Source organism: Mauremys mutica, chromosome 2, assembly GCF_020497125.1.
Source record: "Mauremys mutica isolate MM-2020 ecotype Southern chromosome 2, ASM2049712v1, whole genome shotgun sequence".
Taxonomy (NCBI): domain Eukaryota; kingdom Metazoa; phylum Chordata; order Testudines; family Geoemydidae; genus Mauremys; species Mauremys mutica.
The window spans coordinates 59,851,653-59,869,675 of record NC_059073.1 but is presented as its reverse complement, the minus strand read 5'-3'; the positions used below and the strand labels follow the sequence as shown (position 1 = coordinate 59,869,675).

The window sequence follows — 18,023 nt, the reverse complement described above, 5'->3', positions numbered from 1 at the left end:
GTGCAAGGGGAGTACACACCAACCCTTAGGAGGGTGCAACATGTGCTTTCCTTCCACAGCCCACACACTCTGTAGGTTGATGTGGAGGGGCAGGGACATGGCTCTGCTTCCTCCTTTCCCTTCCTGAGGATTTAGCACTCCAGAGGGTGCTAGCATGGAGCAGTTCATGTGTTCACTGGTGCCTGCCATCCATGTAGGAGGCTTGAAGTGGAGTCTCCTGAGAGAGAATCTTAACTTGTATGGACCCTTCTCAGAAAAAAAACCACACATAATACTTGTTTGTTCCTTTGTACCTTTTGAGAGTAGTAAATTCACAATTTTCCATGATGCACAGGAAGTAGCCAATAGAAGTGGTGACCGACCTTCAATGTCAAGACTATCAATATTTGCTCCCTGCAATGAAAAAAAACAGGTTTATCATGGATTCATGAACAAATACTATTTAGCAATAAGTTGTAAACAGAGCAGAATTACAGGCATAGTTAGTCACTTTCACATGCTTTAAATTATGTAAATTTAATAAACAAATTCTTTCTTAATTTAAATGAATTTCGGTCAAAGTTTTCAAACGAGTGCCTAAGGTTAGGTATCTAAATACATATTTAGTCATCTAAATAACTGCATCTTGATTTTAAGAGGTGCTGAGCTGGGGAACATCAGGTCCTTTATGTGGAGATAGGCAACGCCGAATTTAGGGCCAGGCAACCACCTGGGTTGCTGGGCTTCGGGGGTGCCAGGCTTGGGGTACTGTTATTGTTGTTAGTGACAAAAGGGAAAATAGAATGTTCGAAGTAAAATGTTTCAGGTATTCCGTATCTGGATTCATTTTTCATTAACATCTTAGAAAGTTCTGGACCTTTGTAGAATCTCGTGGAACCTTCCAGACTTTCTGAGAACTACATTTTCCTTGAACCTCCTAGAATCTTGTCAGCCATGCCCTCACTGTACATAAGGGGCAGGGCATTGCCAGTCAGTCAATTAGTGAGATATAAGCATGAAGTGAAGTGAAGTGAAAGCCCAGCTGCCATATTGTGAACCCCTTGTTTTATTGTGTAATTGTGGAAGTGTACTTGTGTTTTGAGATTTGAAGAGTGTAAGTAGCAACTAATAAAGGACATATTTAGTGATGATAGATATCTATCAAACCCCTCTCTACGCAATAATATAAAAGAAATACTGTTACTTCTTCTGACATCCTTAACACGTAACGTTTGATGACTTTCTAAGACTGTGGAACATAAACTTTTGCTCTCCCTAATGCTGTCTCTTTTCCCCGCATAGAAAATAAAATATGCCCCCGAAGAAGCCTTCAGGAGCTCAGTATAGGAAGTGAAAAGCTGTGGCAATCTAGTTTGTAGCAAGGGGCAAATTTGATGGGGAAATATCTGAAACAGAACAACATAGAATGGGCTTTAGGCAGTAGTGATCATCCCAGTGCAGAAGAAATTGAGGAGCATAAATGATGGAAGTCCTATTACTAAGTTATTGGCAGATTTACATGAAGATAAGTAATGGAAACGTGAGGAAAGTTATGGAGAATCGTCCAGTTTTCCTGGCAAGCTAAAGGAGAGTGATGATAAAGAAGAATGTAGCTCACATGAAAAGGAGAGTAATGACAAAGAAAAATCTGGTTTACATGAAAAGGAGAGAAAATATAAAGAAGAATCCATCTCACATGATGACAGAAACAGCAGTGAGAAAAATTGCACACCACAAATCGATACATCAGATCCTGCTTTATGGCTGGTGATCCTAAACTTTGCTGATAGTGATTGTAAAATTTTGAATGGGCCAGGTAAAACTGAGGATATGACTTTTCCAGTAAATGAGCAGAAGCGACACTTCTCAAAGTCACCCTGCGAAAGAGTGCTCAAGAATGGTGAGAAACTGAATCGACGTTTGCTAGCTTATTCAAAATCAACTGACAAAGTGCTCTGGTTTTGTTGCAAAATATTTGACAAGAATGTCAAATCACTGCTTGCACTTTCCTGGTAAAATTACTGGCATAACTTAGCTCATGTTCTGAAGCAACATGAAAAGTAACCCAGCCATTTTCTGGCCTACTCTAAATGGATGGAGGTTGAGTCCAAGCTGAAGCTGAATAAACACATAGATGCAGAAAACCAGTGCATTAGTAAAGTAGAAACCCATCATTGGAGGAATGTGTTCCAGTGTTTGATCTCAACTGCTCTCTTCCTTGCAAAGAATAATTTGGCTCTCCTGGGCTCTTTGTAAATATTGTTCACTGAATGTAATGGTAATTTCCTCGGTTTGGAAGCACTCCTTGGGAAATATGACACTGTCACACATGAACACCTAATTGAGTAGTTCATAAAGAAGCAAAATAATTCAAAATGAATCGACTGACATGGCAAGGAAGTTGCTTGACAACATATTGATGTAACTCAGCACACTGAAGTACTATGCCGTAATAACAGACTGCACTCCTGATATTAGTCACAATGAAAAGATGTAATTTACAGTAAGCTTTGTTGACAAGGATGGCTGTATCCAAGTAAAGGAACACTTCATCCGTTTCCAGTCTGTGGATGACTCTATTGGAAAAAGGCCTAACAGAACTGTTTATGAACGTTTTGAATGAGAATAAAATAAAGCTTCAGGGCTGCCGTGGCCAAGGCTATGACAACAGCATGAACATGAAGGGAAGAAACAGTGGTGCCCAAGCAAGGATCTTTGTGTTGAATCCAAGAGCTTTCTTCATGACTTGTGGCTGCCATTTCCTCAACCTGGTTGTGTCAGATGCAGCATCATCTTCTTTAGATTCAGTATCTCTCTTCGGAGTACTGCAAATAATATACATCCTATTTTCAGCATCAACTATCAGGTGGAAGATCCTCATAGACAATGTTACAAATCAGACCAAAAAGCCGCTAAGTGACACTTGCTGGGAGAGCCGCATTGACAGTGTCAGGCCAGTGAGGTACCAAGTAACTGATGCACTGATGGCATTTGCGCAGTCAAGTAAAGTCGAGGTTGGAATGCAACATGAGGCTCAAAGCCTAGCAAACCAGATCACTGACTTCAAATTTCTGGTCTCAATTGTGGTTTTGTAAGATGTCCTGTTCCAAATAAATGTTGTAAGCAAGATGTTATAAACTCAGTTGATGGACATTGCGACCACTACTACTTTGATGAGAAGCTGCGTAGATTTCATTGTAGCCTATAGAGACAACGGATTTGAAAATGCCATCACTGCTGCCAAAGAAATGGCAGAAAACTTTGGAGTTGAGCCTGTCTTCAAGGAAACTTGTATTTATTGGAAGAAGAGACAGTTTGGTTCTGAGGGCAGAGAAGAGGTGATGGAAAGCTCGGAAAAAAAATTCAAGAGAGTGTTTTTTTGCTCACTCATTGACACTGTTTGGCTGTCCATCGAAGAAAAGTTGGATAAATGAAACACCATGAAAAGACCTGGGGGGTTTTGTATGACCTTAGTAAGCTACCAGTGGACAGGAAACCACTCTTGAACAATTGTACAGACCTTCTCTGGATACTGACATGTGGGGAATGTTCGGATGACAATGATTAAACTCTCTATGGTGAATTAGACAACATCAGTCATATTTTGCAACATGAGAATCAATCTCCACTACAAGTTCTTCAATTAATTTCTGATGCGGAGCTGAAGGACACTTTTCTTAATGTGTGGATAGCTTGGAAGATTCTGCTCATGCGGCCGGTGATAGTTGCAAGTGGTGAGTGCAGTTTTTTGAAGCTTGGGCTCATTAAAACATATCTTCGATTGATAACTGAGATAATTGAGACTGACATCACTTGAAAGTGGCATTGGCCAGTCTTTGGATCTCTCTGACACTGTGCTTCAGTCCACGAGGGCAAAGGTGAGAAAAGTGACCTTTTGAACTCAAGGACTAGGGTTAACATTTTAAGGCTGTCACCTACTGTAATACTATTGAATACTGGTCCACCCAATGTTAATGCATAGTTCAATAACTTGATGTTAGCACATTTCAGTTATTCTTAAAATTAAAAAGTTTCTATAAGCTTAGAGAAAACAATCATTTTGATTTGCATACATGTGGCATACAGATTTACAGATCCTAGTGTGCAAATTTATCAACTTATATGATGGGGATAAATCATGCATGCAAATTGTGCATCAAAGTCATGAAATGGGCTAGAAATGTAATAAAAAATAAGGTATTCAAAAGTTTAACAAATGGGAGGGGGCCACAAAAGATACTCCTCACCTGGGGCGCCACTTGGTCTAGGGTCAGCCCTGGAGTTAGGTGTCTATTTTAATGGACCCAAGTTTGAAAACAATAGACATAGTGGTCTGGAAATGTACCAGAATTACAGCCCTTATGAATGAGGTTCCCTACATATCCACATAATAGTCAGCAACAATGCAAGCCTCTGCCGAACTACCATACCACTGCAGTTTACCCCTGTTCTGGAGGAATGACATCCAGAAATCAATGTAGTTTGATCTCTATGCCCATTAAATCCTTGTCTTCTCTGCTCAGGCTGCCAGGGAGTGCAAGTAAAGGGCCAATACGTGGCAGCTTCGATGGTGGCTTTTGTGATGTGGACATTTCTAGAGCTGAGAGACAAACTCAGATCATGGAATTAAGACTAGGTTATATCTAATGCAAGTCTGACCCAAAATGAATTGAAGTGAATGGGAGTCTTTCCATTAATTTCAACTATCTTTGAATCAGGCCCTAAATCATGAGACAATTATTAACCAAAGCCACAATCAATATTTAACTTGAGGAACAATAAATCTTGTTGTTCATAGAAACATGATAAGTTATATTGATTGTTATATACATAATGACTGTTTTCACCAGAAACACCAGGAAGTTACCTAGCAAGGCCATGAATTGCTTAAGGATAACAAATAATTCCCTGCCCCCTGCTCTCAGTTACCATTCATTCTGTAACTTAAGAGGGCAACTGAAAAAAAAAAGGGTTCATTTCTGATGAGCCAATCAAACAGAGATTTTCCTATCGGATTGGCTATCAGAGTTTAAATATAATTTCAGATGATATAGCTGCAGCAAGTCACAAATAGTCATTTACATAAACATTCTCAGTAGTTACCTTTACTCCAGACATTACTGTTGTTGACCTCTCAGGAACATGAATTCAACAATATTGTACATCCTATATGTTTTACTGTATTTAACAAGATTATGACTAGTATATTAAAATATATATTTAAAAAGGACATCAGGAATAGAAGATAATGCATATTTATAACATGCTCAAGTTATTGGTGCTTTACAAACCTTAACTTCTTGAATTTTCTGACTGGTGTAATTTAGTTATGCTGAACATTACTTTAATGTTATTCCTGCATTTAATATAATTGTTTTTAATTGAAACAGGAGACAAAGAAAATATAAAAGGAAAGAAAAAGAAAAAAAGAATAAAGGGCTAATAAAGTGCTTTAGAAGCCCTTTAGTGATATAAAAATCACTTCAGGGAGAGAACTTTTCATTAAAATGTTCTTAACTCAAGATGCCTTAACTGAGGCAGTCCTTAAGAGAGACATCCTTAACTCAGGAAGTCTTGATCATGTTAAGAGATTTCAAAGCTAACTTGTCCAGTATACAAACAGAATTCTAATTCATTAAGCCTGAAGTCCTAATGAAAAATGATGCAACCAATTCTAAAGCACATTTGTGAACATTTTGACTTTGCTGTTCTGATTTTTTTAAATTACTCATACACAACTGAATACCTAATATGTGTATGCAATTACATCATTTGTGTGCACAAATCAGATGCTTGCCAATACAGCAGAGACAAAGAACTGTCTATGTGTGTATGCAAATACTATAGTGAATATAATTGCACAAGCATTGAATACACAATTGAACACAATTTGCAAATACACATTTTTAAATTAGATTCATAAAGTTCAAAACATTTAAAATAATGACTTAGATTTTCTTTTTCAAGCTTAATTTGTTTTGCTTCTTAAGACCCTGATTTAGCAAAACACTTAAGCATATCAATTTCTGTTCAAGAAATAACATGCATATGCTTAAGTCCCACTCAAGTTAAAGCATCGCTGAAATGTTATGCTGACCCAGGGCCTACATGAGGATGACAAAACAAACCATTAGTTCAATTTTTAACTGCAGGGCTTGATTCTCCACTGCTTTGCATCTTGTGCAGTCATTCACATTGGGCACAATGAGTACCAAGTGGGTGTATAATGCTACAGGAGAATTCTGCTTTTGTGGGGATGATCAGGCTCTCATTGTCTAAAACATGGCATATAACTTTATACCTGTTAAGAATGTTTTGACAGCTGCCATTTTTATTTCCAAATAGAAAAAGCACTTACAATAAGATAAATGTTTATATAAGCTAACATGCCTGAAATGAGATGTGGATTATTAAAGGATACAAGTGATAACCAAACCCAAAGTCAATATTTCTCTCTTTTTACTATGGAGACAATGGGCAGGATCCTGAGCCATGTTGTGGCAGGAAAGCTGCACTAAACTGGGAGCTCATGAGTCCCACAGAGCAGTGAAATCTCTGGCTGACACAATCAGCTCTATACCACCCTTTCCCACTTAACCCTGCTCATACCCAGTGTAGAAGATGCCACAGAAGCATGCCAGGAGAGAGGAAACAAAGGTAACAGCTGAAATGTGCAGTGTTTTGTTGATCTTAGCTGGTACTTTGGGGCTTATTAGAAACCACTGCAAATGAGAGAAGTCCTGAGGTGGTCTTAATTAATTTAGAGGTCTAAACCAGCTCCAAACTGCACCAGGGAGCAAGGAGTGCAAAGACAGCACATAGTCAATGTAATAGAATGCTAAACTGTACTATACTGTTCAGCTACTAGCCAGCGATGAGTGTATAAATACCTTATGAAATTGACCATCAGCCATACCTGGAACACCATTGAAGGATATTATGATGAACATATCTGGTGTGTATAAGCAAGCTCTGAGCCCTGTCCATACCAGATCCAGAACATTACATGGTGTCAGGAGTAAGATAAGAACAGAAACAGAAGGAAAACAGCTATAAAGGTTGCAGACAGAAAGGACACAGCAACAAAGGTTGCAGGATCTCATCAACATGCCACTCTTCAATGCTCCAGAGAACTTCAGTTTGGATAAAAGAACAGGAGTACTTGTGGCACCTTAAAGACTAACAAATTTATTTTAGCATGAGCTTTCGTGAGCTGCAGCTCACTTCTTCGGATGCATAGAATGGAACACACAGACAGGGGATATTTATACATACAGAGAACATGAAAAGGTGGAAGTATGCATACCAACAGGCAGAGTCTAATCAATTGAGATGAGCTATCGTTAGCAGGAGGAAAAAAAACTTTTTGAAGTGATAATTAAGATGGCCCATAGAAGGTGTGAGGAGAACTTAACATAGGGAAATAGATTCAATTGGTGTAATGACCCAACCATTCCCAGTCTTTGTTTAGGCCACAGTTAATAGTATCTAGTTTGCATATTAATTCAAGTTCAGCAGTTTCTCTTTGGAGTCTGTTTTTGAAGTTTTTTTGTTGCAAAATTGCCACCTTCAAGTCTGTCACTGAGTGGTTAGAGAGGTTGAAGTGTTCTCCCACTGGTTTTTGAATGTTATGATTCCTGATGTCAGATTTGTGTCCATTTATTCTTTTGCGTAGAGACTGTCCAGTTTGGCCAATGTACATGGCAGAGGGGCATTGCTGGCACATGATGGCATATATCACGTTGGTAGATGTGCAGGTATACGAGCCCCTGATGGCGTGTCTGATGTGATTAGGTCCTATGATGGTGTCACTTGAATGGATATGTGGACAGAGCTGGCATCGGGCTTTGTTGCAAGGATAGGTTCCTGGGTTAGTGTTTATGTTGTATGGTGTGCAGTTGCTGGTGAGTATTTGCTTCAGGTTGGGAGGCTGTCTATAAGCGAGGACTGGCCTGTCTCCCAAGATCTGTGAGAGTGAGGGATCATCTTTAAGGATAGGTTGTAAATCTTTGATGATGCGCTGGAGAGGTTTTAGTTGGGGCTGTAGGTGATGGCTAGTGGTGTTCTGTTATTTTCTTTTTTAGGCCTGTCCTGTAGTAGGTGGCTTCTGGGTACTCTTCTGGCTCTGTCAATCTGTTTTTTCACTTCAGCAGGTGGGTATTGTAGGTTTAAGAATGCTTGATAGAGATCTTGTAGGTGTTTATCTCTGTCTGAGGGATTGGAGCAAATACGGTTGTATCTTAGAGCTTGGCAGTAGACAATGGATCGTGTGGTGTGTCCGGGATGGAAGCTGGAGGCATGTAAGTAAGTATAGCGGTCAGTGGGTTTCCGGTATAGGGTGGTATTTATGTGACCATCATTTATTAGCACAGTAGTGTCTAGGAAATGGACCGCTTGTGTGGATTGGTCTAGGCTGAGGTTGATGGTGGGATGGAAATTGTTAAAATCACGGTGGAATTCCTCGAGGGCTTCTTTTCCATGAGTCCAGATGATGAAGATGTCATCAATGTAGCGCAAGTAGAGTAGGGGCGTTAGGGAACGAGAGTTAAGGAAGCGTTGTTCTAAGTCAGCCATAAAGATGTTGGCATACTGAGGGGCCATGCGGGTACCCATAGCAGTGCCACTGACTTGAAGATATATATTGTCCCCAAATGTGAAATAGTTGTGGTTAAGTTCTCCTCACACCTTCTATGGGCCATCTTAATTATCACTTCAAAAAGTTTTTTTTCCTCCTGCTAACGATAGCTCATCTCAATTGATTAGACTCTGCCTGTTGGTATGCATACTTCCACCTTTTCATGTTCTCTGTATGTATAAATATCCCCTGTCTGTGTGTTCCATTCTATGCATCCGAAGAAGTGAGCTGCAGCTCACGAAAGCTCATGCTAAAATAAATTTGTTAGTCTTTAAGGTGCCACAAGTACTCCTGTTCTTTTTGCGGATACAGACTAACACGGCTGCTACTCTGAAACCTGTCAGTTTGGATAAACCTTCAGAATGGACAGACTGGAACAATATTATGCAAAATTTTGCATTGCTACCAAGCTGCACAAAGAAACTGAAGATATACAGGTATCGTCTTTAATTTATGCTGTGGGGAAGCAAGCAGGTCATATCTTTCAATCCTTTGACATTAATGAAGACAGTCACAAAGATGACTATTAAAGGGTTTTGGCTATGTTTGATGCATACTTTATACCTCAGAGAAACGTGGTTTATGAAAGAGCATGTTTTTACCAGAGAACTCAGAACCAAGGAAAAATGTTGAATGTTTTATAAGAATTCTACATATATTGGCTGAAAACTGATTTGGGGAATGCAAAACATGAATATATCAGAGACACATTGGTTATTGGGTTAACAGATAAAAACCTTTCACAGCAGCTACAACTGAAGACAGATTTAATTCTAGCCATAGCCATTCAAATAGCAAAATAGTCTGAACTGGTGAAACAGGAAAACGTAGAGAAACTTGACAAACTTAAAAACCTGAAACTAGCTTAGCAACTGCAGACACTTGAGTCTTAAAAGTCACTATCATAAAACCTCTGATGCAAGAAGAGAGAACTCCTAGGCTAAGAAGGACACATTCCAGCCTACATGCACAAGAAGTGGAAAAAGTCATATCCCAAGAGATGATGAATGTCCAGTTAGAGGCACAGGTTGTAATAAAAGCATGAAATATGGACATTTTACAGCTGGGCATTAACTCATATTACAAACAATCAAGAGCCCTTGTTTTGGGGACCTATCACTTACAATGATATAGAACCTGACTGGACAGTGAACCTGAATAGTCATAGCATGACAATTGACTTTAAAATTGACTCAGGAGGTGATGTCTCATTCACCTCTGACAGCACTTACAATCACCTTCAACCCCTCCCACAGATGAAGACACCTGACACAGCTCTGACTAGCCCTGGAGATACTCTGAAATGCACAGGCCAGTTCACCACAGAAACAACATACAAAGACAAAAGCTTTGCATTCAGAGTGCATGTGATCAGAGGATCCAAGATCAACAACCTTCTCAGCAGCATCCATGATGGGCCTAGTGAGAAATGTGGAGGAAGCTGAATGATATTGGACTTTTGAGAGGAGATTGAGCACAAATCAATTTAAGCGATAATGCTGAACCGCAGTATACAAACACCTGTACCAGAAAGACCTTGGAAGAGGTTAATGGTAGATTTATGCAAATTCAGAGGATATCGTTACCTGGTCATTGTGGACTATTTTTTCAGGTATATAGAAATAATGTACTTGAAAGACATAACATGTTGCAGTGTTATCAAGAAACTGAAGAGCACTTGTGTTTACTTTGGTATTCCGGAACAATTAGTGATGTACAATGGACCACAATTCATTGCAGCAGAATAAAAGTCATTCCAAATGAAATATGATTTTGATCATATAACTAGCTATACAGAGAGCCAGGAAAATCTGACAGCATGAAGATCCATTCCTTGCTCTTCTGAGCTACAGATCAACACCAATAGTGATTACTTGATGTTGTCCTGCACAACTCCTGATGGGAAGGCAACTCAGACCTACTCTTCCAACTTTGGAAAAATAATCTATTTCCAAAGTGGCCAGACATGAAGAGAGTTGCCAAATTGGATAAAAAGGCTAAAAGATCTTATGAACACTTTTACAACAGACATCACACTGATGGAATGTACCCCTATATTCACACCCTACACACTACTGTAATAATCTTTGTACAAAATATGTCTTGTAAGATATCTTTTGAAAACAACTCATGGTCAATAATATCATGAAGAAATGTGTGTAGTAAAATTATATGTAAAGTTATGAACATAAGATGAAATCATGTCTAAAATGTGATTACCAGACAAGTCTGGGTAAATCTGTTTCTCTAAGATAAAGGACAAGCTGACACCACTAGCCAGGTGTCATCAAAGTTGATGGGCAATCACCCATCAAGTGGCCATTCTTTGGCAAGGAAAGGGGGCAGGAACAAACAGATCTGCACCGTAGCAAACAACACAACTATGGAATGTCCTCAGAGTGGGAATAAACTTTATCCAGTGGATATAGTGTATTTAGATTTTCAGAAAGCCTTTGACAAGGTCCCTCACCAAAGGCTCTTAAGCAAAATAAGCAGTCATGGAATAAGAGGAAAGGTTCTCTCATGGATTGGTAACTGGTTAAAAGATAGGAAACAAAGAGTAGGAATAAATGGTCAGTTTTCAGAATGGAGAGAAGTAAATAGTGATGTCCCCCAGGAATCTGTACTGCACCCAGTCCTATTTAACATGTTCATAAATGATCTGGAAAAAGGGGTAAACAGTGAGGTGGCAAAATCTGCAGATGATACAAAGATATGCAAGATAGTTAAGTCCCAGGCAGACTGCGAAGAGCTACAAAAGGATCTCACAAAACTGGGTGGCTGGGTAACAAAATGGCAGATGAAATTTAATGTTGATAAATGGAACGCAATGCACATTGGAAAACATAATCCTAACTATACATATACAAAGATGGCGTCTAAATTAGCTGTTACCACTCAAGAAAGAGATCTTGGAGTAATTGTTAATAGTTCTCTGAAATCATCCACTTAATGTGCAGCGGTAGTCAAAAATGTGAACAGACTGTTGGGAATCATCAAGAAAGGGATAGATAATAAGACAGAAAATATCATATTGCCGCTATATAAATCCATGGTACGCCCACACCTTGAATACTGCATGCAGATGTGGTCGCCCTATCTCAAAAAAGATATATTGGAATTGGAAAAGGTTCAGAAAAGGGCAACAAAAATGATTAGGGGTATAGAAGAGCTTCCGTATGAGGAAAGATTAATAAGACTGGGACTTTTCAGTTTGGAAAAGAGGCGACTAAGGGGCTGTATGATAGAGGTCTACAAAATCATGAGTGGTATAGAGAAAGTAAACAAGGAAGTGTTATTTATTCCTTTTCATAATACAAGAACAAGGAGCCACCAAATGAAATTAATAGGTAGTAGGCTTAAAACAAACACAAGAAAGTATTTTTTCACACAATGCACTGCCAACCTCTGGAACTCCTTGCCACAGGGTGTTGTGAAGGCCAATACTATAATGGGGTTCAAAAGGGAGCTAGATAGATTCATGGAAAATAGGTCCATCAATGGCTATTAGCCAGGATGGGCAGGAATGGTGTCCCTAGCCTCTGTTTGCCAGAAGCTGGGATTGGGTGACAGGGCATGGATCACTTAATGATAACCTGTCTGTTCATTCACTTTGGGGCACCTGCCATTGGCCACTGTCAGAGGATAGGATACTGTGCTTCATGGACCTTTGGTCTGACCCACTATGGCCGTTCTTATGTTCTTATAGAGATAACCCTCAGGAAAATGCATTGCAGAGGAGGACTGGACAATTAAGGAGAGGCAAAAACATCTCAAGATCTCTCTCTATCCATCTCTTGCTCTTTCACCTAAGACGACAAAAGAAATCATCCCATTTACCTTTGGGAGAAATTTGGTCAGCCCTGTTGCTGGGAGTATGTGGTAAGAATTTTATCTTGAACCACGTTAAGTTTTAGCACTAGAAAGCATTTTATCTTTATTTCTCTTTTAACCATTTCTAACTTTAATACCTTATACTTGTACTCATGTAAAATCTCTTTGTGGTTAAATAAACTTGTTTTATTCTTTAATTAAAACTAATCCAGTGTTGACTTTAAACTGAACTGTATGGGGTAATTCCATTTATGGTAGCAAACTCTTGTATATTGATCCCCTTAGAGGGGCAATGGGCCTAATATATCTGGACTGTCCAGGAGAGGGATATGGGGGAAAATCTGGGACTGGGAGTGTGTTTGGGGTCACCCTGCAAGTGGTAACCCAAGGCTGGTGGAAGCCAGAGTGTGACTCATGTATGGCTGGCGGGCTGCAGCTATACACAGACACTCAGGGCACGCTAGAAGGCTGTTTGTGAGCAGCCCAGGTTGGAGCTATAGCAGCAAAGCATTATGAGGCACCCAAGTTTGCAGGGCATGGATGATACAGCCCCTCAGTGGTCTGGATTGTACGGCCCAGAATGCCAGTCGCTCATTTAGAGAACTGCCAGGTCTAGAATTTGGTGGCCATGCTCATGTCAAATTGGATGGAGAAAAGGGATGAACCTGTCGTAAAGAAAAAATTCAGCACTCAGATCATATGTAATCAAGACTGACAGTGGAGAGTTCAACAGAAACTGTTGCCATACAGAGTTTGTTCCTCAACAGAGAACAATCAACAGAGCAAACTCTACAGATGTTGGATGTGGAACACAAAGAAGACAACTCAAGGATTCTGCACTGACTACAGCAACTAATGGACAGCCAGATGACCAAGTTGTTACATTTGGGTCGTGTAATTAGAAAACCAGTATGATTCAGAGACACTTAGCAGATTGATACATATTGAATTTCAAAGTCAGCATGATAGTGTAAATTAGTGGTTTTCAAACTTTTGTACTGGTGACCCCTTTCACATAGCAAGCCTCTGAGTGTGACCCTACTTATAAATTAAAAACACTTTTTAATATATTTAACACTATTATAAATGATGGAGGCAAAGTGGGGCTTGGGGTGGAGGCTGACAGCTCACGACTCCCCATGTAATAACCTCTGAGGAGTCCCAACCCCCTGGTGTAAATACTGTAAATGGTAGGAATGTAGAACTTAAAGGGGGAGATGTAATGGAATGCTAAAGCTAAACTGTATTATACTGCTCAGACATAGGTGGCACTTTGTGTAAAATATCTTATTTCAATGAACCTCAGCCAGACATGGCAGAGCATTAACGGATCTAATGATGAACACATCTGGTGTGTATAAGCAAGTTTTGAGACCAGTCCATATTGGGTACAGGAACATGAGAGTCACTTTCACCTCCCAGCATGGGTCCTATGTTGAGCATAGCTCGGGCAGACCTCAAAAATGCAACAAAAATATTCTAGAAAACATCAGATAGGAATGCAAGTTCATTCTTAACAAATACAGTGTTAAATACTGGATTTTCATCCTTTACGCTCTAATTGCTTGTGCACATGGACTTCCACATGCACAAACTAGTGCCTGCCCTTCACAGGTGAAAACATGTATGCGCCTGTTACTACCCAAAGATAAGTTTAAATAGTCTAATACCAAGTGTCAGCATTTGCTGATGTTTAAAAAAAAAACAACAACAAAAAACCTGGTTCCATAGCTCACTTTTACTAAAGTTCCTAAGATGAGGACAACTACTTGTATGGACTAAAACATTTCTAATATTTATTGTCTGTTGACACAACATTAAAGGCAAAATCTTCAACTAATATAAATTGCCATAGCTCTACTGACTCCTGACAATTTGCTAAGCACTGTACTAACACAGAGGATATAGTAGAGCATACAGTGGATATAAAAATATTTTTCTTTCCCAATTATTCCATGAACAAAACCCAATAAATCTCCTGTAGGATGTGTGTGTGTGTACAAGATATTGCTGGACCACACATGAACCCTCTTCCCCACTTAGAAATGTCTGTGTGATGCCTATAACATACACACACACACACACACACACACACAATGGGTGTGAGATTTCACTTCTGAAAAAAGCAAATGAGTTAAATTAAATGTATATTTAAATTTTATTTCCTTTCCTTGTTAATTACTTTAAAAGTGATGTCACCTGAATCATTCTGGCATATTCTATAAACATTTCTGAATGTTAAAACTCTGTCTAAATAATTCAAATACAAATACAGATTCAGTTTGGCAGCATCATTATGAACCCCTACAGAATGCTACAGTGGAATCATAACTATAGCAGTACTTTAATTTGCAGCTGTGTATTATGAAATATATTTAAACAAAAAAACCTGTTCCTGAAGAAACATCTCTCTTTTGTAATTTCCTGTACTTGCTAAACAGGAAATTATTTTTAAGTAAAAGTCTTTAATAGCTGTTTCTATACAACTTACATTAGTAGCTAGCAACAATCTTTGTTAATACATTCCTTGATTAAATATTTACCATTGAAATTAAATACTCTGCCAGTTCATAGTGATCAAATAATGCAGTCCTGTGGGGGAAAAACATATAGTTATTTTAGAAAGGTCAATGAACTTTAAAAGTAAAGGCCAATGCTTTTCTACATCTGCTGCCTTCTTTTAGTGCTTTCAAATAATTTTCTTTATATAAACAGAGAGAAAGAGAGACTAAAAATGCTTCCTTCATAATAGCTCATAGAATAAATTATTGTGGACCTTCCATTTTTAACCAGGTTCAATTCTACAGATATGCTAAAAACTCATTAAGTGAAATCCTGGCCCACCTTAAAATCAATGGTAAAACTCCTATTAGTGCAATACAACCAGAAATTAGTACCTTTATAATACCATAAAATGTTGATACAACATATTATGCACCAGGGGCTCAACTTATTCTGTGTACACCTGAAACTCCAAATGATTTCAATGGGATATGGCACCAGGACTCCCACTGACCTTACTGGAAGCTTTGGATGTGTACAGAATGCCAGCTCAGGCTGTGTAATTGCATTGACTCTGCTCAGGGAATATTCTGACCATGGTAATCAATTCCATAACAAAACTAGAGAATGAATTAAAACATACCTCAGGAGGGGGGGTGTTATTAACTTAACAAAAGATATTTTTAAATATTTCCATATTGTACAAATCTGAAGTTTTATGCCGCAGTAGGATACTAAAATGTAATATTGTAGGAAAAAAATAAAATGAACCAAGAACTTTCAGAAAAATTATGAAGTTAGAAATTTAAAATGTTTTGAGAAATTGAGACTTTGCTGCATTTCTGATAAAATACATTAAAGAATTGTTATCTTCTCTTTTCCATTAAGGCTTAACACTAAATTTTACAACAGGTGATCTCAGGGTAATGTAGCTATACACAATTCCAGCACCAAGGTGATAAAATTTCTCAGAGATACCACCTGATGCATTGGTGGAGTTATTTAATAGACTGCAGAACATTATACTTAGAAGTGATGATATTAAAAGGGTGATTTTTAAAATAATATCAGTGATTCAAGTGTGTGGAGAGACTTCTACTATATACAGGGAATATTTCCTGCCAGGAAGACCAAATATTTAGCATATGGGCAAAAGAAACTCCAAAATAACAGGACACAGGTGTTATAAAATATTCAAACTGAAGCCTGAAACCAGGACTCTAAGTGGGTCTCATTCCCACACACCCTTTCTGCCCTTAACAGATTAGAGCGCCTATCTACCTTATGGAGTCTTCTGAGGAAGCCTGTTAACAATGAACTCTTCTTGTGATGCCTGGTGGCACATTCCTCATCCAAAATTCATTGAGTGGTGAGAAAAATCATCTGCTGTTGAGCAGATGGCCTGCTTTCTTATTTCCCTGCCTTTCTTCAGCAGCAAAATCCTGATCTTGCTACTGCTGCTGCTTTAATTTACTCCAGGCTGAGATGCAGTTACATGTACAAATAGCCATTTACAAATTCTTGATTTGCATAAGCAGTCATAGTAACTGTGCATGGATGTGAAGTTGTACTCTGATTTTTCTGAAAATCAGGCTCTAAATGGTTTTGTTACAGAACAGTGAAATAGACTCCAGTGCATTTTTGACATTCCTTCTTCATTTATTTGCTTGGGAAGGTCCACTAAATCCTGTTAAACAAAGTTTAGCATTTTATTTGGGCTAAAGAGGCTTTTGATAGTTCCAAAACGTCATATTCTTCTATCTTCCCATGAGTATCCCTTTTCCAGTACTGCAAGTTCTTTCAGCTGGTCTGCCCACTGATCCTACACTAGAGTAGTTTTCCAGTTCAAAGAGGCAGTGTACATTGCTGAATGTACCATGTGAGATGCCAGAATCTTGATCTCTCTCTGGTCTTGACCCTAGGCACAGGACTCCAGGCATCTAACACTGTGTCCTAGTGAGATCACCTATCTCCTGAATCCACATATCAGTAAGAAATCCCTCCAGATGTGGATGCACATTCCCTGTTTTCTCTAATTAGTTATATGAAGTTATATTGTTGGAACTGAAACAGTGATTATGAATATGATGTTAGACGATTCTGTGACATTGCAGTTTATATGATTTTATAAAAATATGCTTATGAGTGAATATAATGTAACTGGAATATGCTTCATGCAAAAGGTCTCTTGTAAAGTATCATTACAAAGCTTATTATCTACTGAGTGTGATCATCCTATTTGTATAAATGTACCACTCTTGTATCTGAAACTAGAAATATGAAATACAACTCTGAGGGTCTATTGTAATTAAAAAGGGTTTGGGCCATTAATGGTGGCTTGGAATCTTGATGACTCCCATTAACCAGGACAATTGTCTGCAGATTGGTGTGTTTTACTGATAAGTTTTCCTGTATGTGTGTGTGCTGGCAAGTGGGCAATGAAGTCTTGCAGTGACATGTGATTATGTCACCTGAACTGGAGTCCATTTTTAACCTGGTGTCTTTCTATTGAGGAGGAGGAGGTGGGAACCCAGAGAGGGACAAAGGATTCCCGCCTTATGCAAAAGATATATAAAGGGATGGAACAGAACAAAGGGGGAGAGGAGCCATCATGAAGAATCCCCTAGCTACCACCTGAGCTGGAACAAGAGCTGTACCAGGGGAAAGAATTGTCCCCAGGCCCGGAAGGTGTCCAGTCTGAGGAAAAAACTTACTGAAGCATCTCTGAGGGTGAGATTATCTGTATTCAGTTTGATTAGACATAGATTTGCGCATTTTATTTTATTTTGCTTGGTGACTTACTTTGTTCTGTCTGTTACTACTTGGAACCACTTAAATCCTACTTTCTGTATTTAATACAATCACTTTTTACTTATTAATTAACTCAGAGTATGTATTAATACCTGGGGGAGCAAACAACTGTGCATATCTCTCTATCAGTGTTCTAGAGGGCGAACAATTTGACTTTATCCTGTATAAGCTTTATACAGGGTAAAACGGATTTATTTGGGTTTAGACTCCATTGGGAGTTGGGCATCTGAGTGTTAAAGACAAGCACACATCTGTTAGCTGC

At 38.8% G+C, this 18,023-nt stretch overlaps 1 protein-coding gene across 1 annotated transcript in view; it reads right to left on the bottom strand.

Annotated features, from left to right (window-relative positions):
- The window catches only part of TRPA1 (transient receptor potential cation channel subfamily A member 1), a 68,971-nt gene that overhangs the window by 38,492 nt on the left and 12,456 nt on the right, over nt 1-18,023 (bottom strand). Inside the window, exons 8-9 of the mRNA XM_045007261.1 lie at nt 14,992-15,040; nt 294-393 (exon numbers count right to left, since the gene is read on the bottom strand). Of these exons, the coding sequence (XP_044863196.1) occupies nt 294-393; nt 14,992-15,040 (149 nt within the window). The remainder of the gene's footprint in view (nt 1-293; nt 394-14,991; nt 15,041-18,023) is intronic.